The 24,659-nt window shown below is 43.9% G+C and overlaps 1 protein-coding gene across 5 annotated transcripts in view; it reads left to right on the top strand.

Moving 5' to 3' along the window:
• The window catches only part of meis2a (Meis homeobox 2a), a 96,223-nt gene that overhangs the window by 36,317 nt on the left and 35,247 nt on the right, over window positions 1–24,659 (top strand). For 4 of the 5 annotated variants that reach the window (XM_058091432.1, XM_058091433.1, XM_058091428.1 and 1 more), the window contains exon 8: window positions 6,222–6,367. In XM_058091432.1, coding sequence (XP_057947415.1) covers window positions 6,222–6,367 — 146 coding nt within the window. The remainder of the gene's footprint in view (window positions 1–6,221; window positions 6,368–24,659) is intronic. The other variant, XM_058091429.1, reaches the window with a different exon arrangement.

The following is a 24,659-nucleotide window of genomic DNA, read 5'->3' as shown; positions in this document are numbered from 1 at the left end:
GGTGCTGTAATAGGATGTTGATGGAAGGAGAGGAGGGAGGGGTCCGGTTGCTATGGCGCGCTCATAATGCCAAAAAAGAGCTACCCCTATACAACATAGCTCCTAGCTGGCTATCTACTCCACTATCGTCACCACGCCTGACTAGTTTGCATAGGTTGGGGCCCCCCTCTGTAATAAGTCACTTTAAGCACCGCTTCCATAAGCCACTGCCTCAACACTCTTGCTTCATTAGCCTGAAACAAACACCGGGGGCCTCTCACTATTCAGAGTCATTGCACAGCACAACATCTGAAGCCTGTGTAAAGACTACTCAGTATAGCTGTATGAATAGTAAAAGCACCACTGGCTGTCTTGGGGGAGTGGATTACCGAGTGTGGGTTTTTTTGAACCATTCATTCAACTGCTGTGCTGCAGTATGCATGCCAGGCCAGGAGATGGCGATATTGGCGGCGGTCACATGGAAACAATCATGATGTAACCAAGGCCCTGTTCACACGGGAAAATTCTTAGGATTTTTTTTTTTTGGGGGGGGGGGGTGAAAAAAGGATTAGCATCCTGCAGGATTAGCACACCTATGTGTGGCGCTGTGATAAGGCACGCAGACACTCCAAACCATAAAAGAAGAAATAACAGATGCACATTAGTCCGTAGTATTCCGTGTACGAGAAGTAGAATTATTTCTTCAAGTCATTACGGATCAGGAGAATGTTGACTGAGGTGAGTTATGTCCGTCCAAATATTCAGATATTATCCTGACTTGTCGTCAAAGCTCACTTCTGGTCATGTGACGACAATGAGGCGGCGGTGGGTCGGTGACATCATCATTCTAGCGTTCGAATGACAATGCCAAGCTGGGGTTCTCAGATTTTCCCACTGCTTTGGCTTTCATGGCTCTTTTCGCCAGAAAAGTTCCTGACCACTGTGTTAAGGATTTTCCATTTCATAAGGCACATGAAGGGCTGCACGGGGGCCTAGTGGTTAGAGCGCAGGCCACACAGCGAGTTCAATTCCACCCTCGAGCATCTATGTGGGGAGTTTGCATGTTTTCCCCGGTTTTCTCCGGTTTCCTCCCACATTCCAAAAACATGCTAGGTTAATTGGCGACTCCAAATTGTCCATAGGTATGAATGTGAGTGTGAATGGTTGTTTGTCTATATGTGCCCTGTGATTGGCTGGCAATCAGTCCAGGGTGTACCCCGCCTCTCGCCCGAAGACTGTTGTGATAGGCTCCAGCATGCCTGCGACCCTCGTGAGGATAAGCGGTAGAAAATGAATGAAGGATTTTCTTCATTTGAGCCTATTTGAAAAGGTGGAATTACAGAAAATGTCAAATTTAACATAACTATGTAATGCAATCCGGAGTTTACATTATCATGCAGGGTTTGACCGTGACGCACTAATGCATGCCTACACTTTACATGAATGACCAAAACAAAAAAAAAAAACATATAAATTCATACTTGTTTTTTGACATGTCAATGATTGGTTGAGAATTACCCGTGACTGTGTAAACTAGCCTAGTGTGCATCACAGGGTGCCTCCCACCCCCTTGGATATGATCTATGCAGTCATTGCAACATCCCTTACCTAACCCCCGCCCCTTTTTCCCCGTGGTCCACTCGTTGATAGTGGGACACATTGTGAGCTACCCTAATTCTTTGTGCAAGAGAATTCCGAGGTGAGCCCCTGGATGGTGCCGACAACAGCTAAGCAAGAGTTGCATCGTGTTTACAGTCTTCTTGACTTGTTAATGAGCTCAGCCCTGAGACCAATTTACTCACAGAGAGAAATATACTGTATGTGGATGCATTTTTAATAACTAGCCAGTGGTGGATGAGTTGAGAGGGAATGCATATATGAGTGTGGAATGTGTTCTTGTTGTTTGCTAGCTGTTGTCCTTGTGTTGTTAGACCGTATTTACATGGATGGATATCTGCACAAAACTTTTAACAGTTGTTTAAGGAAGAAGGAACGAGGGGGGGCGAAGCGGGAGAAGGGAGGTTTTTTTTTTCTGTCTCCAAGGGTGCTGCTTTTCCAAAAGCGCCTAGGGCTACACTCCAGCACCTCAGCTCCCTGAGGCCTTTTGGCTGCCTCCTAATAGCCAACCCCCATCTGTGTCACATGGCCAGATGATGGGACGCTTCCCCCTTGCTCTGCCCTACACTTTTTTTTTCTTCCCCCCACTTCTCCCTACTTTTTTTCCCAGCGTGCACATCCACACAGGTTAGAATGGCAGAGTTGCCAGGGAACAGTCAGAAGCCATTAGCGTTTGGGACAATTTGCCCTGCAGCGTTCCTTCTCTCACTCCTAAGAAAGGAGGAGGTGGGGGTGGATGCAAAGCACCAGCTCTCCTTTAGATGTAATGAGGCTCTGCAAGTTCTTCTTTATTCTTTCCCTTCTACTACTCCTTCCCAATCCTTCTTTGTCTTTGCCACCTGTTTTTTTGCACGATATTTGTTTTCATAACTATAAATGCATGGCCGTAGACAACCACATTGTATCCCATAGGACAGGGTGTGCAAAACTAACGCGCCAAACTAAGTAAAATACATCATGTATTGCCAGATGTACTCTGTCCCAATATAAAATGGCATGCGATTACCCTACCCTTAACATAATTTCTCCTGTCCCGGCCTAGGGGTCCCTGGCCCCCATTGGCCCCCATCCGCATTACTCTTCAGCCAGGCCCAAATGTGGGCTGTGTACACATTCACACTATGAATTCATAGTACAACACATTACTGCAGTTTTGTGGGTTATTTGAAGTCATTCTGTTTCTATTAACAAGGTGGCATATATCATTAATAACTGGTGGGAGGTAGATTGCATTGATTGTATTCTGTGTGTGTTTTGCAGTTGGGCGCTCACGTGTGAGCAGTTCATCATACTGTGGGACTCCATACTGTAGGACTTATTTAGAGTCACGATATATGTGTATTATGCAAGGTGGCGGCTATTATTAATAACTGGTGGGAGGAGCGATTGCATGAATTATATGTTTGACCTTGACTCATTTTGAGTTGTTCTGTTTATTTCTATTTTGCATGGTGCCCGATATCATCAATAACCGGTGGGAGGAGAGATCACATCAATCATCGTATTATGACACACGATTTGCACAAATGTATTTGTGCATGCGTGAGTCATCACACTGTGGACTTCTTTGGAGTTGTTCTGTTAACACTCGTCTTTTGCCACTTTGCGTTTCAAAGTAAATTAATCAATTATCCTTTTTTTTGTGGTTGACTACGGCCTATTATTAGTAAGATAATATGCATATTTAAGTATTTTCTTCCATAAAAAAATGTGACAATAGCCAACAGGACGTTGGCTGTCCACAAAAACCAACAGAGAACTCTCTCCCAATTCCAATGTGAGAGTCTAAGTGATGTCTTATTTGTGTCCAGTATGTCTTGTTTACTGTTATTATGTCTACTATATGGGGTAATACCAGTGTAAGGTTGGGGGGGGGATCTAATAATATTTTAAAACATGTTTAAAATGTTGTAAACAGGTTTTCTATGTTCTAACTACAACATATTTATAAATAAGGAATCCTACTTTGTGGAAATTCACTTATCACGGCCGGGTCTGGAACCAAACCAAACAAGGCATTACTGTATTTGTATTGTGTGTGGTGCCCACTATCATTAATAACTGGTGGTAGGAGAGATTGCATTAATTATATGACACATTTACATAGTGAATATCAATAATTTTGGGCTTAACAGTGCATGCACTGTAAAAAACCTCCAACAAAACAAAGAAACTGAGTGACTCTAGGTATCATTTTGGGAACACTAAATTTGAACACACTCCAAATAAAACTGTGACCTCCATGTAAGGAGGAGCCAACAGCCTCAGAGTCCGGTTTCACCATCACAGCCCGAGACAGGAGGCAACAAGCATAGCGGGTAATGAAGTGACAGGTCACTCTGTAAATACGCACGGGTCAGGCCTGCATGGCCCAGGCCGGAGGGGGCGGTGGTGGTTAGGTGGCGAAGGCTATCACATTGCAGTGAAAATGGAAACGTCAATAAAATGAATCTGCCAGCCTTTTGGCTACTGTGTGCGTTCTCGCCGGAGGAGGCCTGACCGCTCACAGCAGGAGAGGCGATTTGAAAAGTTGTGTCGGAAAACCAACACACGCACACAAAAAAGCAAACAAACAGGGAGAGGGTGTTTAAAATTCAACAGTGCTTCATGTTGACTTCCGCGTGGGTCGCATTTCTCAGGAAGCCCTCCCCTCCCTTCACAGTCGGAGTAGACCCCAGTTTATTGTTTTAGGCTTTCCTGAACAAGGATTCGTACTTAGCGCGGGATTTACGGCATTGGCCGCTAATGAATGTCCGTTCTACAATTACAACACCTCCCTGGTCGTCCCCTCTGTGTTCCCATATGTCCCTCAGAGGGGCTGTTGCTTCTTTAACTTCACACGGAGTGCAAAGTCGGCACTTCTCTGTTTTCGCCTTCTGCACTAATGATGTGGAAGGAAAACAGAAAGGGGGGAAAAAAGAAACAGAGGAGGAGCTGGGGCCCCTGCTGCTCCTGCTGTCCTTGTATTCTTCATTTATTTTGCATTTGATTACAGAACCAGTGAGGTTATTAGTTCAAATATTTATGCCAGATTAAGGCTCCTATAGGTGGCTGTGATTGACGCCTCTCCAAAAACGGGCGGACATGCGAGTTTGAATTTGAAGAATGTTCCGGGGTCCTTTCCGGCCTTAGTGGAGGAGTTTTTCAGATACATAATTTAGATGCCCTCAAGGAAGGCTTTCAAGGCATCTGTGCCCGCAGGCAAGAAAAAAATAACTAGGACTGTTAAAAGTAAATCATTTTTTGCTAATGCACAATTAATGCAACGGGGAAAGAGGAACAAGAAAAAGGGGACACAAAAATGGAAACTTCAGTTTTTAAAGAGGAATGCTGTTTTTTTTGTTTTGTTTTCCTACTTGGAATTAAACACTGATGGACATTAATGCGGGCCAAGCTTACGCCGGTTTGCCATGCTAATCTGAGGGTGGAGTAGCTGCAAGGGAGGGGAGTGGAGGCAAACAAGTCCATTATGTGCATTGAAGTGCAACGGTGCATCACCTCAAATCACATCCATACTTTAAATATGCATGTTGCATAAAATAATGTCCCAAATGATACGGTTATGCACAAGAATTCAGCTGGATTTTGCACAAAAAGTATGGAACTTTGTTGCAAAAATACATATTTTCTGGAAGCGGAAGGGACTTAATGTACTATTTTTAAGAGGAACTGGATTTTTCACATTTATTTCATAATATTCAACAATAGACATTTAATCTGTAAAATTATTCAGTTACACAATAGCACCAAGAACTAGAGGCTAAACAGGTATGTTAACGTGATGCATTTACAGTTATAAATCCACTGAATAGATTAAAACAACGCACAACCTAACGAGAAAAAAGTTCACCAAGCTCTCAATCTCATTCTGCATCACAAAATCCATTGAATGCTTCTTGTGTCGTTAGCCTAGCGCATCCTATAGCTGCTGTCGATAATAATGATGGCATTATTTTTTATATATAAGTTGCACCTAACTAAGGTTGATAAGGATGAGCTAAACTATGTAGAAAAAGTGTTACCAAGACCGGGAAATCCGATATTTTTGCGTAAAGTGCTGCATATTTCCAGCCTGTCTGCCATATTTGTGGAATTTTGCTGGGCAGTGTTTCACTTCATGTGTGCACGACTGCCTTGGCTTTCTTCACAAGCTAAAAAAAAGCCCAACATTATGTCAAGCATGCAAATGTAATTGAATTAATGACATGAGTCCAAAGCCTCTACTGTACTCCTTCATTCTTTTCCTTTTTCCTCCTTCCTACTGTAGATCTGGTGTCCAACCATAAAACCACAGTGATTAACCCCCCTTCGTCCCCATGTACATGCTGTGGGCTATAGAACAACAGCGGCCCGGTCTCAGTGTAAACCCCTCACTCAGCACAGGCCTTTGTCTAAGGCCATCTAAATCCAAACCCCTGCCTTCATATCTTCAATTCATAACACTGGATTCTCTCTGGAAAATTCACTGAGCCCCGGCTTGCGTGCTTTTAGCATCACTCTTAGGTATCAAGTGTGGTATTTGTCGGGTTATCCCATCCTTCATAAGTCAAGCTTTAGTTGCCTGTGCAGTATTTATGTTTTAGATTATGAGATGTTATTTAACCCAGGCCTTGTTTTCCGTCCAGGAGATGGTTTAGACAACAGCGTGGCATCACCCGGCACAGGCGACGACGACGACCCAGACAAGGATAAGAAGAGGCAGAAAAAACGAGGCATTTTCCCCAAGGTGGCCACCAATATCATGAGGGCGTGGCTCTTCCAGCATCTCACGGTCAGTTTTTTGTTATTATTTTTGTTGTTATTATTCAGTTATGGACACAAACACAGCTGTCACATTGCAAGGCAGTGACTGACAGGAGTGACTTACCTGTCAGCCAACTGTCAGAGGTGCGCAGTGACCTGGTCAGTGTAATCACTTTGGACTGTTTACCCTGCTCAGCACACTCCCTGCAACAATGCGAGGGGCAAACAGTGACATCCAATGTGGGGATGCACAGCCATTGTTTGGCACCATTGTCTCAGGTGGAAAAGGAAAAATGTTGCTTCCTGGTTGAGTAATGAGGACATTTCTGTCTTGTATTACAGAATTTTGTCTGGTTTGTTGCCTAAAGTACAGTGGAAACTGGATATACAGTGATCCCTCGCCACTATTGCGGTTTCCAAAATACATTAATTAATAAATCATGCGTATTTAAATGAACTGTACGTATTGTTTTGCTAATTAAGCATGTTCAAGCATAAAAATAGCTAAATTAACTAAAACACAAATACTTTTGTTGATGGTATGAAATATCCCCCAACAAACTACAGTTGGCCCACATAACTCTGAACCCCCACGTCACTTTCTGTCTGTCCCTACTTGGCTCCGAAACACATTTACAGCAACACACACAAGCGCAAATGTTATTGTCTTATTTATGTCTTATTTTCTGTCATTATATCACATATTTTCGATAACATGAGTGTAAAAGTAACTTCTCTAAGGAGTGATTTCTCATGTCTGGAGCGTTTTCATCATTTTAGAAACTGTATTTAGACAGGTCATAGACAGGTTTTCTACACTGAAACAATGAAAATATTTGATCTGTAAATTAGAAATGCTACTTTGCGGAAATTAATTTATCTCAAGCGGGTTTGAAACTAAATAACCGTGATACATGAGGAATTACTGTGAACACTGAATAGTTTGTTCCAAAGTCTAACTTGATCTATCATGAAGAATTTTTATCACAAACCATTTGAATTTGGTGCAAATGGAAAGAAAAATGTGGGTGAAGAACTTTGAGTAATTTTGTTATAGTAATAGAAACCTTGCAAAATCTTTGTAGTACATTGTTTCTTTTATGCCTTTAATACGCACCCACTCAAAAAAAGTGACTGTGACTAAATTACGACTTTCTTTAGATGCTCCACTGTGTTTTGTTTTGTTCTAAACTTGATGATGTGACACAGCTCGGTGAAATCAGACACCGGTGTTTGTCAGTCTGTCTATTTGTAAGCATAGCGAGGATTGAACCCCCACCCCCCACCCCCGGACCCTCACTGATGTCAGTACATTATCAGAACATCAGGCTGTATTGATTTTACCACATAGGTCAGATTACAGCAGCAGCATGCGACACACACAAGCAGGACACTGCAGTAAAGGACAGTGAAATTAGACTTTATTGTCATGGTCTTTATTGTAGGGTCAGCTAATCCCCCCCTACACACCAAAATCCCCATGACCCCCCCTTCCACAAAAAAACCCAAGTAATGAGTGACCAGCAAATATGGACTAATTGAAAGGGCTGTAAATCCATTACATATTGGTCAGGGGATAATCAGGAGTGCTTTAATCACTTTTATCTATTCAGGAGCAGTGAAGCTGCAACAGCAAAGCCCTCCGAAGCCTCGCCGGCCCCCACTTATTGCTTATTATTCTCATCATTATCAAAATGACTTTGCAGCTGTTCAAACCTCACTCGCTCCCTGACTAGAGAGCCATCGCCCAAACTGTGCAGCACTCACGATTTCAGGGCATTCAGGATTACCTCCGTCATGGCGACAGGTGTTGTTTTGTTAGATAGTTGGCAGGATTACGCAAAAACAACACCGATTTACGTCAAACTTTGTGGAGAGATGGTACGAGTACATAACACGAACCCATTCAAATTTGGTGCATATCGGAATAAAAATGTGGATAGGGAAGTTTACAGTTCTCACATTTTTGGCAGCTTTTGGTGTGTTCGCTTCTTTCATAACACCCCTTGTGACTTGGCAGAGCACCATCATATTCAATTTCATTTATACCTCTACCATAGAAGTTTTAAGAGCAACGGCACTCACAACTTAAGGCCATTTAATAAATTACAGCATTTAAATACGCAGAAAGTATGTCACCGACGTATGGAAAAACTGGTGTGCATATCAAAAATACATTAACATTTGCTGTGAATTGGGAAATAAATAAAGGATAAGGGAGTTTTTTATTAGCACATATTCTTTTTTTTTTTAACTGACTGACTAACCCATCCACATGTCCAACTTATGGGTCCTCAAGTTCTGGTTCAAATGAGAATGGTGCAGTGAGAGCTTTAGAATTGCTTTAAATTCTATTAGAAAGAAGGGATTGAAAGGTGCGCCCAATGGAGACCAATAGACACAAGTTTTTGGGGGGCTCTTTTTATTCAGGGTGCTTTCAAGGTCCCCAAATTGTAGATTTTCTCTCCAATCTTTATTTGTTGCCTTTGTGTGAAGCGCGGGTTTGTCTTGTACAAATAATAATCCCTCCCTTTTAACCTTTCTTCATTTCTTCACTAAGGAAGAGGACTAATTGAATTATCCCCCCTTCTCTCTTCTTGCCATCCAATTCTCCCACCCATCAACTCTCCCACACACACACACACACACAAATATATGTATATACACACACACACTCCCATCAGCCCGCCTGCTTTCGCCTTTCTTTTAATTTGTTAAGCAAATGTATTTGCCGTTGCTGGATGCATTTGAGCAAAGGAGGGGGGGACTGGGGGACTTTGGCACCTTGAATGGTCCATAGTGGCATTCTGTCATTGCTGCCATTCATTAACTGAGGGGTGAGGAGTGAAAAGGAGCCGCCTTGTTTTTTTTTTTTTTTTTGTGGGGAGGGGGGGCGCAGCATGCAGCTCTGTGAGCCACGGGGGTCTCTGTACATATGTTCTCAACATCCAGCCATTGTCGCGTCTTTCTGAAAAGCTCCAAAAGGACGGGGGCTACTACCCGCACCCCCTCCCGTACCTTATTTGAACAGCAACCCCCTCCCTATTTTTACCCACAGGCCAATCGTAACAACTGTTGGCTTTTGGATTCAGTAAAACAAAATTGCCCCCACCGTGTTGTACTTTGACCTCTTGGGAGAAATCATCGGATAGCTTGCCCCTATTTATTAGGTCCCCGTTTCCACCAATCAGTCCGTTTCTCTTTAGTTTTGAATGGAGAAGTTCCGTAAATTAGGGAGCGGATATTGAAATGATTAGTCGATTAAATATGTACTGTTATTTACCTAAAGCACAACTGAGGACGACATCGGGACGTTGCGACTTTTGTATACCACACACCTGTTGATGTATATCCTTTCTCGAAGCATTCAAAGCAAAATGGAGAGCACTACTTTGCAGCAACCAGCAGAGGCGCTGTTGATCCAATGAGTTTGTTGTCTAAAAAAAACATGATGACAGCTATCAACCTTTTGAAATGAAACCAGAGTTTAGAACACTGACGAGGATTGTCTCTGTTGTTGGAATAGTTAATTTTTTTTACAAAATAATGAATTTTACACATTTTTAATAAAAGGAATGTACTCAAATGCCCCTTTCTAAGGTAAACAGTGCTACTAATCACAATGCAGTCCGTCGATTGGTCAATAAGAAATTGGTAATTCCTTATATGGACATTCTAAAACACAGCAAAATAGAAGACAAGAGGAGTAATTTTTACAAGAATAAAGATAACATATTTGGAGAATAAAGTCCTAATATTAAGAGAAAAACAGAATAAGCAGCTTATCTTCACTAGGGTCACTGGAGCCTATCCCAGGTGGCCACCTATGACATGTCCTCTACACCAGCAGGTCTCTAATCCTATTGTGGACCCTGAGAGACAACCTGTTGCATCACATGCGTATCAGAACCTGCAGTCCTGACTCCATATGTCCATGCAGTCAAGAGCATGCGAGGTGGCAACCTGAAATGCCCCATATGTAATTGGCAAAGAGCCGCATGGACAGATCAGCCGGTGTTAGCAGGCAGATGAGGGTCACAGCGTTCCCTCCTGCTCTTTCGCTCTCTCTCTAATACCACCCCCTCCCTCCCTTGCTGCGTCCCCATGAAGTTCTGGATGTCTTCCAGCCACATTAGAGGAAGGGAAATCCCAGACTGTTGGTATAAGCTTTTCAATACTACAGGGAGATTATGTTATCAGAAAGGTAAACTTGAGCGTAAAATGGGGGGAAATGCTGCTACTGCACCCCCCAATGCAAGGAAGCCATGGATGTGCTGTGGTTGTGTTATAGAGAGAAGAGAGGGGTGAATAAAAGTGCCGATAGTCCCTTTTTGTTTGGATAAAATGCACAATTAGCCCCCTGGCGCCCCAGGCTTTCCTTCCCTCTCACCCTGTGCAAGACCCCACTGGCCCTTGCTCACCCCTGTAAAGACAAGGGTTAGCCTCGCAATGAAAACAGGAAGTAGTCCGATATAGAGATAGACCTCTTTGGTTCTCTGTCCTTGTCTTTGAGCTTAGTGTAAAAATCCTAAACAACAACAAATAATGGTGCAACGAATGGTAGCCCCTCTCAAGAACCAAGGATCTCCAGATTTTGTGCTGGGGGTCACCCTTTGGCTTGGGTGTTTGGGGGAATGCTGTTAAGCTGCTAAGCCAGGTTTATTGGTCCCCTGGGTTCCCTGACAGGAAAGTGATACATCCCTTAGTCTTGGACTGTCGCACAGAAACGGTGCTTGTAGATGTTGTGCACATGTATGCATGATGGAAACATCATTGAGTAGAATGGCTTTAGTCAGTACTGGTATTTTGTTGTAATGTGTTCATTTTAGCGATACCTGATCAGGGCTTTATGTTGCCGATCATCCAGGACTGAAATTGGCCGATACCGATCACATGGATTAATTAGACTTTATGATGAATGCCGTGGTGTAGTGGTTAGCGTTCTGGACTTTGGTGCGGATGCCTCAGGTTTGAATCACCACTAATAAGCATCACTGGTATTGGTCAGGAAGGGCATCCAGAATTTCAAGGGCTCAAGCCAAAAATCAGTATGTGAATCATAAAGATCCGCTGTGGTGACTTCGTATTCAGGAAAAAGCCGAAAAAAAGCTATTTTAGGTGCCATATAATTTATTTTTTCATCGGACCCAGAATTTGTCTGCTACTGACTATATGATATGAAAAAGGGAACCATAAAAACCTTAATTTAGACAAATAAATATTTTACTTACTTTTTGAAGGCAACACATTAAATTAAGGTGTATATTTATTATCACTGCCATTGTATTTATTCATTATTTTACTTTTGTATTGCCGAAAGAAAGAATCCATTACTAATTTTCATCATATTAATCATCTGTTATCATAACTGTAATTATGACATATTTTTCTTACATTATTTATAACAAGCTCAAAGTCAGCTGGGATAAGCTCCAACATACACGCAACCCTCTTGAGGACGAGCAGTGTAGCAAATGGATGGATGGATATTAATTATGTATTCTAATATTATAGTGAAATAGTGATATGGTCATGAGCTTTTAAGTGTAAAAAGAAGTTAACCGATTAGAATGAAAAAAAACAAAACTTTTGTGAGTACACCCATGGAAACATTAGTTGACTTTAAAAGCAGAATTTCCTGAAAATGTTGGTCATTCCACTGGTTCCTCTGTATTCTGAATTGTAAAAAAATAAATGTGTACAGTAACCTTGTGTCAGCGGTTCCAAAGCTTTAGACAGGACTCGTATGATTAACCCAAGTGAGGACACATCCCACTCTGTGAGGAGATGAGTGCATTGTGCTGCAAACATCATTAGATACACTAGTGACAATGCCCCCCCCCCCCCTCCCCTAACCTCCCGATCCCAGCCCAACATAGAATTAGTCTCCATGACAACAGGGTGTCATCGCCAGGTCGAGCCCTCCTATGGGAGCCGCTCTCTCAACCGCCCTTTTATAGATGCACATAAAAGAGGCAAGCAGCTCAGGTCATTCACAAGACATGGGGCCAAGCCAGGCCAGGCCAGGCCAGGCATTGGCAACGGATGTTTATCGCCATATGATGCAAGAGTTTTGAAAGGAGTGGTCATGTTGTTTGTGCAGGCCACTGTTTCCTTGAAAATTCTTGTGGACCTTCTGTGTGGAACCAGTGGGGAGACACATCTGCAAACACTTTGGAAAGTTCTTCCTGAAAAATGACCAACTATGAACACAGCTGAAGTTTGTAAAAGCCCGGCGGTTTAACATCTCTGAGATGAAGATAGGAGAGGAGACAAAGGACAAAAAGGGAGCAGTTTTAGGGCTTGAAGTCAAAGCTCCTAAAGGTCACAGAGGTGGAGGCCTGGAGGAGGCCCACACACTAATCTGTCATGTGCTTGTTTGCCTCAGAGCCCAAAAAAAGTCAGCACTCCAGTCACCCATGGCAACCTGGGCCACAATCGGTTGGCCCAAAATGTGCAACTATTAGTGCATTGTGTGAGTTTGTTTATACACCAGACATTAGCGACAATTAGACAAGTGAGTTTGCATCCTGAGTGTTTGATGAAGACCGTGGAGGGAGGTTCCTTCGCTATTGTCTGGTGGCTGCTCAGCATCTGCCATCTGTTCTTGCAAGAAGAACACTGAGATCATACTCTATTGCCTTTAAATGTCAAACAAGTACTTTATACTGTAGGAGAGAGGTGAAGACAGATTGACAGTTTAGATGTCGCATTTTCACAGGCTGTATAATTATATTACAGGCCACATCCACTCTGCGGCTGTATTCCAAGATGCTTTGTGCATGGTGTTCTTTGGTTGCGGCTCTCATTCTTGCAGCGTAATAAGCCTGAGTGTGTGTGTTTCATGCTCCAACAACAGACCTTTACACTTTGCTGCTTAATCCAGATCTGTTATAGTTCCACTTCAAAGCCACCTAAGCCTACGTGGAATCCCCTGGCATATAAACTATTGCCAGTATGAGCCCCATATGTTTTGTGTATGTGGAAATGCAAGGAAAGCTGCCATAATCCTCCCTGTCCCCGCTACCCCCCTCCAACTCCTCCTTCACCTTCCTTCGGGTTAATTTTGACTCCTGCTGTTTGCAACTTAATGCAGACTGTTTAATGAAGAGTGTTTCGGGAAAATGGTTGTTTCCAACCAATTGTCACAGGGGCGGGAACTCCTAGAACAGAAAAAGCAATCTCCAGTTAGACAACAATAAAGAAAGAAACAATACAAATGAGAACTCTCACTGTTTTTGCAATTTAGCCCCACCCATTTGTTTTGCCTGAGACGTTCCGTTTTCATTCCCTCGGTGGTCTTTGCTCATGTACAATCTTGGAAATGCCCAAAATCGCCCCAAAAATGACTCCTGCAAACCAAAATGGCTGACTACATTTGCATTTGAAAGCATATGTTCTCTGTTCATCGTATAAAAGGAATGCACTGGTCGCCGGTATTAATATTTCATAACTGTACTTGTAAAATCTGTATGGTTTTCGAAATGAGGTCTTTCACCTTCGTGCGGGCTGCATGCCTGTAAATGTTTTGCAGAAGCTCTGTGTGCCAACATTGTATTGACAAACCTCACCCAGACCTCCCAAGCTGAGTCCTCACGCTGTGGGGACTACTCTCCATCGAGCACAAAGCCACGTTTTCACCATGCGGTTTTGTTTGGAACATTGATTTGGCTTGCGTTTCCACTTCGGATTGTGTAGGCGGGATGGCAGCAGCCGCTTCGGATGCATAAATAGCGTGACGTCATAGCAGCCTGACTCATGCATGAAGTTAGATTCCTATTGTTGTGCAGGAGTAGCGATTTGTTTGCCTTGGTTACTCCTGCTGTAGAGATGTCCTGCTAATGCAGCTTTTGCTTTTTACACAGAACGGTGGTTGGATATTGCCACAACTGCCTGTGATTTTTGGTACAAACAGGCATCCTGCAAACAAATATGTCTCCACCATTTTACTCCAATGTTAGACTGTAAGAGAGGGCCACATTTCCCAGCTTTCAGCACAGCAGTACAATCCACCACTAATGTAGTCATAACACAAAATTTGGTTGCCTTTCGTCAAGGGAATGACATCATGTGTAATAACAGACCATGCAAGGTAGCCTGTGATAGCAGAACATGCCCCTGGTGGAAAAGAGTTATTAAGATGGTGATGGCTGATTTCAGGATTGTGTTTTTAGCTCGTCTGCCCCAGCTCAAAGCAAAATATTTAAGCGGATTTTGGTTTCACATCTCAGACTTGGTTTCCTTAAAATTACCCCTTAACCTTGGATGGGTGCCGCCCTGCAGGCTAGCCTAACTAAGCAACCCCCTGGTGGGGAAAGGTTGTGGCTGCCGCATGCTGGGGACCGCTTAGAATCTGCAATCCGGCTTTGATATGCATCTCACACCCAGAGAAGGAGAAAATACATAGGGAGGAAAGCTGAGCGTGGAAGTGGAGGGGTGAGGGAAGAGAAAGGGTTGCAGTAAAATCAAAAACAGACCTTGTGCTTCACTGCTTGGTTTGTCATGGGAATCCAGAATCCCAAAACTGCCATTCCCTGTGATTTTTCCCTCAACCTCCTCTCTAATGCATGCTTTTGTTTTGCCCCACTGCTCCGTCCAGAGGCGAGCTCTGAGGATTCCTGCACAGTGGAGTCCTTATAACTGGGAGCAATGTCTCTTGTTCTCACCTCTCCCCTCCACCCACTTCCTCACCTTTTCATTTTTTCCCCCCCCCCTTCCATTGATATCATTTTTGCTTCCCGCACAGACCGGGTTTTAAGGTCCCAGTCCTCATCAAAGAATGAAGCTGAGCCGGTCAATTTGTTGCTCTTTTACCCACGAACCTCAGCGGACCCTGTCTGCACCATAACCTTTTTTCAGACGATATTTTGTTTCCTCCTATATCAACAATGCCTCTCCTCCTGAAAGGGGATGTTTTAGGAATACAACTGATGATTTTAAAGACACTTTATCACGGATAAATTTTATACATTGACAAAATCCAACAACATGGTGCCATGACACAGTAACCCCTTTTACACAGAAATCCCATAGACATTTTTTACACCTTTTCCTTTTATGTAAATCCAGCAATGGCAGGATATTAGCACAACTCTGGATTCAATTAAATGTATCTCCCCGGTCTAGCATTATGCAATCTTTGCCCCGGTTTTGTTATAGCTCTGATAGTACCTCTGAAAACAGAAATGTGGCACTATGGCTTCGTTCCAGGAGTAGAATGTGCCTCATTTACACAGTGATCCTGCAGCTTTGTCGTGAAAGAAGATCCTAGCCATGGCGGGAAATTTGTGCCATGTTAACGGGGAAAATTTGGGGGGGATGATGCCATGTCAGTGGTTAGAAAAAAAGGTGGAAACATCTTCTCGGGCGTAGGTTCCTCGCAGAAGGAATAGAACCCGGTGCCAATCGTTCAACAGCAGCTGAAATTGTAAAAGAAAGGACTCAAACAAAAACTCAAACAAATCTAGGGCTTGGCTGCATATGTGAACACATCTGAATATTGATCCTGTGTTCCCGCGTATCCCCAAGGCTGCAGCGTCTGACATACAAAAGCACCTCTCTAAAGCCCATAAAGCGTCTTGCACAATTATTTAGATGAAGACGGCAGTCCTAGAGCATCATCCTACTACTTCTACTCCTGAAAAAGCACAGCTGTAATTAGCAACACATCTCCGAACACCCCCCCCACCCCTTTCTTTAATGTTCATTACTAAAAAACCGGGGGCAATTACAAGTTCAAAGTGGGGGTTTTAGGGGCACCCACAGCCCCGCATAATCACTGGCACATTAAGCGCTGCTCATTTGTCACAGCACAGCATGCATAGTTTTATGTGTTGTTGAGTCATCGACAAGCTGACGGGCATCCATTTCCATACAGGAACAAATCTGAGTCCCCTACCCAAGGCAAAGTGTTAGCTGGCCCCAATCCTCTTATGCTGTGATTCTTTGTTTTCACTAGACAACAGCAAACAGTAGTGACACCTTCACTGTAGCCTACTTGCATTCATCCTCTTATAGGTGTCCTGTTTGCATTTACAATCCCCCCCTCTCCTCCTGCTGCCACCTGTCTCCCACCCCCCCTGTGCAACACGTGACAGTGTACGTTTCATGTTTGTCCCTGCTGTTGTGTCTCGGTTACCTCTAGGGCCGGGTCACAGCGGGCTAATCCTGTCTTCAGGTGGCCTGTTTAGCACAACAACCGAGGGAAGCGCTAGCGCGCGGACGGCAATGAGATCCTGTTACAGGACTTCTCCACACCAGGGGTCACCTCAGACCTTGTCGGAACACGCACATATGTCCCGGCTCACGCATACATGCACATGCATAGACGCACAACACATGACTTGCTGCTTATCTACCTCAGTTGGCTCGAGTTTCATCTTCCTCTTTATCTGCGGACTGTACAACAAGTCTTCTAGGCTTTCCCCGTCCTCTCTCCTTCCCTCAATCAAGTCTGCTTAAGATGCACTGATATGATCTCCATGGCGACCCGCTCCGGTGGCCATGCGTTGCGCCCCCATTGTCCACCTTACTGGGGGGAACACAGCTGGGTCCCTCTGTGATTTGGAATGGAGCCTTATCATGTGTAGCTCAGCCTCGGTGCACTGCGAGAGCGTAGTCGTTTTTCACCGGCGGAACGACATCCATCACCGTAGCCAGGCACTGGCTGTTTTCATTAAGTAGCCCATCCAGGCAGACAGATGTGTTCTGCAGACAGCCGTGTTTGCCTATGCAAGAACGCGTATTAACCCACAATCCTTTGGGGAAGATTAATAGGCTGCGAGCCTCTTTCCATTGATTATCTTCATGCTATTTTCCCCTTTGCTCCCTCCTTTCCCGCGCCAGATATCAAAAACTAATGAAGCCTATTGGAAGCGGGAACGGTGAGCCTCTTCACGGATCATTTTAGGTTTATTTGGACTCAAACAGAGAGGAAGCTCTTTATGGCACAGTATGAGTCGATTTAAGAAAACAAATGTGGGGAGAAGCGCTTGGAGACTTTCAGTTTCTGAGGAAAAAAAAAGACAACTGGAGACGGCACCAGGCAGATGTTAGCAATTCTGCAGCATAGCAAAGCATTCCTAGTGTGAGAACCTCCTAATTGCTATAATGGAGGTGGTAAGCGCTGACAGTAATGGAGTCGCGCAGGATCCATCCCCAGCAACCTGAATTAGGGGCCACATGGCAGATCCGCTTCAGGATGGGCTTTGTTTTTGTGTACATTATGTTGGTTCTTTAAACTTTCTCAACCTTGATGTGGCATGGAAACCAGGACAATCACAATTAGTGCAAAGGGACCCGATGAGAATGACGAAGAAGGTCCTCGAAGAAGGTTAGCAAAGAAAGACCTAGGCAGGGTGGACGTCAGTGCTTCAGGATTGCATTGTAATGGTTCTCCAGTGTTCTCCAAACTTTCTCAACCTTGCACAGAAACCATAGAAATTGGTAGTAGTGCAGAAGGACGAGATGATGTTTTGTCGGTTAGCAAGGTAACACGGACAGAAAGACCTGGGCAACCACTTCAGGACGGGCTCCTTTTTTGTCCATTGTGTTGGTTCTCGAAACTTTCTCAACCTTGATGTGACACTGAAAATGGGACAATTGGCTGGACTAATAGTGCACAGGGACGACAAGATGGTGTTTTGAAGGTTAGCGTGATAGATGGTGCAGAAAGTCCTGGGTGAGCCGGCGAGCAGAGAGTTAAAAGCATCCATGTGATGGCCTCACCTCTGCACCAGGCCTGGTGAAAGGCGGCAGGGTGCTGTCGGGGAAAATGACTTCCTGAGACATTACCATCAATCACCAGACAGGTCAGGCCCCCCAATCCTTCCATCAGGATGGAGAGTAAGAGAGAGAGAGGGAAGGGGGGGATGGTGGATTAGACTTGAGGGGAAGACTGGGTTGAGGCTTGTCGGGGGAAACGGCTATCAACAGTCTGTTTCTTTCACCGTCTTGACTGGTTTATGTCTTTCTCTTCCTCTTTTCTCCTTTATTTTCCAGTCTGAGATAAAACCGGCTAACCAAGGCATTCCGGTCAACCCTTGCATCATTAATTATTCCACAGGCACTGAGCCCTAGAAGTGAATCAGAAACGAGGAAATGGTAAGTGAACGAGGGAGCACGGAGGTTAAGAAATTGGGAGATGGGGGACAGCTGTCCAACACCCACAGATGGTCTTCCTCCGATTATGTTTTTCTGTCTGTCTAAGTTTTTTTTTCTGTAAATGAAGGATGGGATGAGGAGGGAGGCGCTTGGGTTACCTCAGCGAGCGGTTGTGTTACATTCCAGAGAAGGGAAGGGGTAGATGGAGGGTGGTAAGGGGGGTGGTTCAACGAGTTGTTGAAAAGAACACAGACGCTTGTCAACAGCCTCCGAGTCGGGAAGCCATCATGCCTCGCAGGTCATTGACCCCTTGTTGCACCCAGATTGGTAGACGGATCTAGACCCAAAAAACTGAAAAATCTACCATGCTGTTTTGGCAGTGGAAAGTCCTTTAGTTGCTCTAGACATGGCTGGCCAGACTTAATAGATTTAAGCAGTGAAAGTTCATCAGCCTTATTAATGGCAAGGTGTATAAATTAATTACCTGACTTTTATGGAGTGGCAAGGGCGAGAGTGGAGTCGTCTTATGAGCTAATGTTTTAGCTAGCTGGAGGGGGAAGTGAGCAAGTCATTGGGAGACCCGAAGTGTGCCGAAGTCCTCTGAGTCCAGTGTGGCTGGGTGTTCGCCTGACTGCTAACACGCATAAGCTGATCGGGTTAGCTTGTAGCATGGGGGACATTTGTAGCTTGCAGCCATTAAATTAAATAGTAACAATTTAAGAAAGCGTAAATGCGCACACACACACACACACACACACACACACATGCATGCACCGCCATCCTGTAATGAGCAGTAAGCTGAGCTAGCTGATGGTCATCCTCCCATGGGGGCTGCTGGGTGGCTGCCAACTTCCTGCCTGCTTTGTCAGTGGATAAAGCCCCTAACAAACCACAGGGCTGTAGCTAGGCTAGGCGGGCCAGCCAGGTCAAAGGTCCCTTTAGTCCACCCCCCGGGCAGGATTGAGCCTAAGAACCGAGCCAAGGAGACGCGGGCACCAGGTCAGCTGGAATGCTCCAACACCATTAGCCCAACCTGTTAGCCTTCTTCTACTTCTTTTTGACTTCCATGTCAGCTCATCTTTTGAAAAGATCCTCAAGGGGGTTTTTGCAGTCCGCACACTGAAGCCCGAGGGCCCCCCCAGCTGTGCGGTGTTGAGCAATGACAGGAGATAGCTCCTTGACTTGTAGGCAAAGAGATGAAAGGATGACTGGGGAGATGTTCATGTCATCTTCAGGCATAGCAGGTACACACATGGTGGGGCTTGACTGGCTCCCTTGCATGCAAGATCTAAACTGAAACAGTGCAAAAGTCTGAGGCTACCAGAAGATGCTTCGTTGGTTGTAAACATTGAAAATGTTGTTATACGGAAATAAATTAATGGCGAAATACTGTTGTGTCTGTGGTAGTGTTTTAGGTGTTCTTGCAGGTTTTTATGAATAGGAATTGTTTTGATAACATGAACTTGAAATACAAATAACGATGGTTGTCTTGTGTTTGCTTGATTGTGACAGATTTGTTGTATTTTGTTGGACGGTAGAAACAGACAATTGAAAAGAGGGCTTAGTTTTTTTTCTGATTGTAAACAACGATTGAGTAAACGGGAACGGTATAACATTAAGCTTGACAGTAGCATGAATATTAAACTGTTTTTACGTCTTACTGATGTTTTTGTCGATAGGGTTCACTTTGGTTACACATGAAATTGTCCTTTAATCTAGTTTTACTTTTTGGTGCGATTTCTGTCAATAGAATTTTCTATGTTGCCATTGTCGCGTGCACACTGACATAACCATTGAAGGACAAGGCAGCAAATCTTTCTTTCCAGCTTGCCCATTCAAGAGGGAGGCAAAATTTGACACGGCTGACTTGAACACATTTAGCATCATTAGCAAACAGGAAGTTTACCCCTGCAGCTGTTTGTGGCAGAAGAGGGATGGGGCGGGGAAGCCTGCGCTATAATGGACAAATGTTACCGCCTTTTTTTTTTTGACCTGAACATTTAAAAAATTGACATTACAAATGTTCTATGATATCGTTTAAATTGGCGTGACATTCCACAGTTGGCCCCAGGGGGTGTGCATGTGTATGTGTATGTAGGGGGGTTGCTGGGGTAGGGTCCTTGTTTGTCCTCAGTAAGTGGATGTGCTCTTGTTGTCGTGTCCCGAGGCTCGCTGTTCGAGCGCCGTGGCCTTTCTCTGGAGAATGTGAACTCTTAAAGAGACAGGAGCGAGAGAGAGGGAGAGAGAGAGAGAGCGCTAAAAGAGGCTTTGCTTGTGTATTCCAATACTTCTGCTCATTAAGTTAATGCACAATGAAAGGGAGAGCCGTCAAGTGGAAACTCTCAGAAGCTTCTATTTGAGCAGCAGCAAACCCCCCGCACTCGCCTCCTCTCAAATGAATGTTTCAATTTAAACTGAAGATCAACCCCTCTTTACTTTGAATTGGCAAGTCAAACACGGAACACAATGGACAGAGACTTAAAGAGATACTATATGCAGATATTAAGTCCTTTTGCCAATAAAACACCTTAATGCAGATAAACTTTAATGTAACTTCTTCATTCAACTCCCTTCAGGCCTGTTGAGAAAATCATCGCTTTGTTGTCTTTATTTTACAATGTGTGCAAAGGTCATTAAACAGCGCTGCTGTTTATTCAGTGGCTTAGTAGTTAGCTTGCTGTTGCTACCGATGGCTTTATGACGGGCAACAATAGTAATTGGTGTGCGTATAGCCACTTTCACACAGAGATGCTGCAAAAATATTGTCGCTTTTGTGCCGAATCTCCTGATACTAGGTAAACAATACCAGATTAGCTTCAAAACAGCAACAAAACTGACAGAAAAATGTCAGATTTTACAGGCAGCATCAAAACAAAGTCGTACCCAACTAGCAATAAGTAATTATTCTTTGATAAAATAAAACACATTTTATAGTCTTTCACACAAGTGGCTCTGATACAACATCATCACGGAACTGATGCTACTTGATACTTCATCATTCTGTGCCAGTACTTTTCAGGCAGTACAGCGAGATGAAAAAAAAGTGGGAAAATGCCGGCCTATCTGGTGGACTAACACAACGCGTTGCTAACTGCTAGTCTCTGCGTCATTCACAGATGGAAGAGTGGATATCTAGCTCTCAATTTCACTACAAAGACTCACCAAGATGCTCGTTTGCCATCTGCATTTTTTTACCTGAGGACTGGAGAACACGTCATGTGCTGGAAGACACAGCCATCCCAATGAGAGCGGACATTATAAGTGTTGTTGCTATATCTAAGCTGCTGTGTTAATATATGATGACAGCATGTATATCAAACCATGCAATATTGTTTAGAGGTTTTTTTTTTAGAGGGGTTCATAGTCGAAATAGGTCTACCCCAATGTCATTGTTGTTAGCTAGCTCATATTAACTCATTTTCTCGTGTTATAATGCACAGAAAAGGGAAGGAAATATGTGTTCATGTTTCACATAAGGATTGTGAATGATGGACAAAATTCCCAAAAAATACAGTTCACCTTTAAATTCCCTAAATATCCCAAAAGGTTGTGTGAAAGGAGCTTTAGACTTACGACAAATAACTGCACATGCGTACACAGGCATGTAAAAACGATACTGCGCTTTATCATTTGCGTTTTTAGGCTGCAAAAATGTCTTAAAAATGTAGTCGTGTGCAGACATGAGGCGATCCGAGAGCTGGAGAGTCAGCAGTGCTGCAGTGCCGGGGTGCCCCTGAAGCGGGCAGTTACCACAACAAAGCCAAACCGGCCGGTCTGAAAAAGCAGGCCAAATTCCTGCCCTCTAGGACCTGGCTTAAAGCTCGAGCGGAAGCTTTGAAAGATGGGAGGGTGAATTTGTGTGTGTGTGTGTGGAGGGGGGGGCTGAGACGAGGCCAGACGGGTTAGCAAGAAAGCGATAGCTGCTGGGGGAGACCTCCGTATGGTAAAACTGTAAGAGACTGTAAGGGATGGCGGGGTGGTACTGCTCCTCATCTGATCATTAAAATAGGCTCATCTCTAACGCTTTGGGCTACGAGGCAGATCAAAACACCCACAAAAGTATTGGCCTGCTTCAATACATGGATGCGTTAATCCCTCCCGGGCCACAACATTAGGTACACCTGCTCTAATGACAAAACACAGATAGTAATGTTCTGTTTTTACCTGATATCATTTGTTGTTGATGTTGTATAACTGTGCAACATACTGACACATGTTATTACAATACATATAACCAATGTTTTGATCCTTTCTAGGGTGGCTTGAGTATTAGGAACATCTCACATGTAATTCACTTTTTCCATCGCGGGCCACATACTGAAAAATGCTGTTTTGTTTTTTTTTAATTTTGTTGAGTTGAATTTTTAAAATATGTTGCAGACCGGGCTGCACGGCGGTCGAGTGGTTAGCGCGCAGACCTCACAGTTAGGAGACGGCCATCTCTGTGTGGAGTTTGCATGTTCTCCCCGTGCATGTGTGGGTTTTCTCCGGGTACTCCGGTTTCTTCCCACATTCCAAAAACATGCTAGGTTAATTGGCGACTCCAAATTGTCCATAGGTATGAATGTGAGTGTGAATGGTTGTTTGTCTATATGTGCCCTGTGATTGGCTGGCGACCAGTCCAGGGTGTATCCCGCGAATAAATGAATGAATGTTGCAGACCATATGCAGACGGCAAAAGGCCTGCAGTCTGCACTTGCCCATCCCTGGTGTAATTATACAGAAAATAAAGAGAGTAATGTTCATTTTTTATGCATTTGCATTTACTATAGAGATATAGTCATAAGTCATAATAAAACATATAACACAATATTAGGAACAGCTCTCAGGGTGATGTAGGATAGCTCTCCACCAAAGATCCAGCTCTTGTATTGACTTGTACAGATGTACCTTTCATGTATGCCACCGTTTTTCTTCACTGTGTGTAGAAAACAAGCGCTCCTTTCTCTCTTTGTTGCTCAGTAAGTCTGGAGGTACGTTGGGATTGTGTGGGAGTGATTGCTATTTAGCCTCGCCGAGCTCGCAACAGTCGGATGCCGACGTCTCGCATGTCCTCCGGGGGTGGTGGGGGTGCTTCTTCCCCACCGTCTCTCCCTCCTTTCTTCTCCAAGCCCCCACCGCTCCCCCTCTCCCCTTTTCCTCACCCAGTGTACTTCTCGTGTAAGGGTAGCGTCTCTCAAATCCTTGCACCATCACCAGTGGACATAAATTAATGGTGCAGGGCAACAGGCCTCCTGGCCGGGTCCAGGAGTACATCAGGAGAGTGGCGATGCACTGCCAAGCTAGCACAGCTCCTTTAGCTCATTTACGCCTCAGGCCTGTCCGGTCGCTGTTTTGTTTCTTCTTTTACTATGAAGATTGTAGTCCACTCATTTAGGAGTTGGTATGCTCTGAATGTGCACGGAGATATGAAAGCACTTTCATTGGCTGTTATCAGTGGCTGGCATGTGGTGTTGGTGGTTTATAGGCTGGCATCAGAGTGGGAGCTCTTTCCTATGCCTGGGTAAGTGAAGTCACAGAGTCACATGGCTTCATATCACGTGTTCTTGTGACAATTTGGTAGGGAATTGTGCAAAAAAACATGATTGGAACAGTGTGTTTTACTAATTAAGGTGCAATTTATTAGACAATTTATTGGACTAAATTCTTTTTCACTCAGTCAGTCCCAAAAGTCAATGACTCCATAGTTCGCAAAAATCATTAAGCTGTAGTTAATTAGATGTTGAAAATTAGTTGATGGCAGAACTTAAAATTGTAAAAAATGAAATAAACCCAAAAATGTTTGTTTGTTTTCTTTTGCTAATTACTCTTACTAAAATTTTTTTTCAAAAACCTTGTTTTTCATTGTGATGTCAATCAGACCAACTTATGTTAATTCAAAACTTGAAATAAATCCATCCATATTATGATTTGTGCGTTAATTGTCAGTTCTCGGTCTGTTTGACATCTGATTGCACACTTGACTGTTTTCGTAAAGTCCAATTTTGCACAGAATGCTGTACACAGTCGTGACGGACTTGTAAAAAATATATATATTTAGCATATCTTTTTGATCTGCGAGTATTCATTCACTCAGTCGGCGTCATTTGTCAGCCCGACCAATTGAAACGTTAATAACGACGAGTCGGCATATTTAAATGTGCCAATCTTCCCCTCCCCTCGGATGGCGCATGCAGATTCCATATTAAAATGTCATTCATCATGTTTTGATTGCATTC

The sequence above is a fragment of the Doryrhamphus excisus genome, chromosome 13 (genome assembly GCF_030265055.1).
Source record: "Doryrhamphus excisus isolate RoL2022-K1 chromosome 13, RoL_Dexc_1.0, whole genome shotgun sequence".
Lineage (NCBI taxonomy): Eukaryota > Metazoa > Chordata > Actinopteri > Syngnathiformes > Syngnathidae > Doryrhamphus > Doryrhamphus excisus.
Note: the sequence above shows the minus strand (reverse complement) of the source record. Positions and strands in the feature narration are given on the sequence as shown.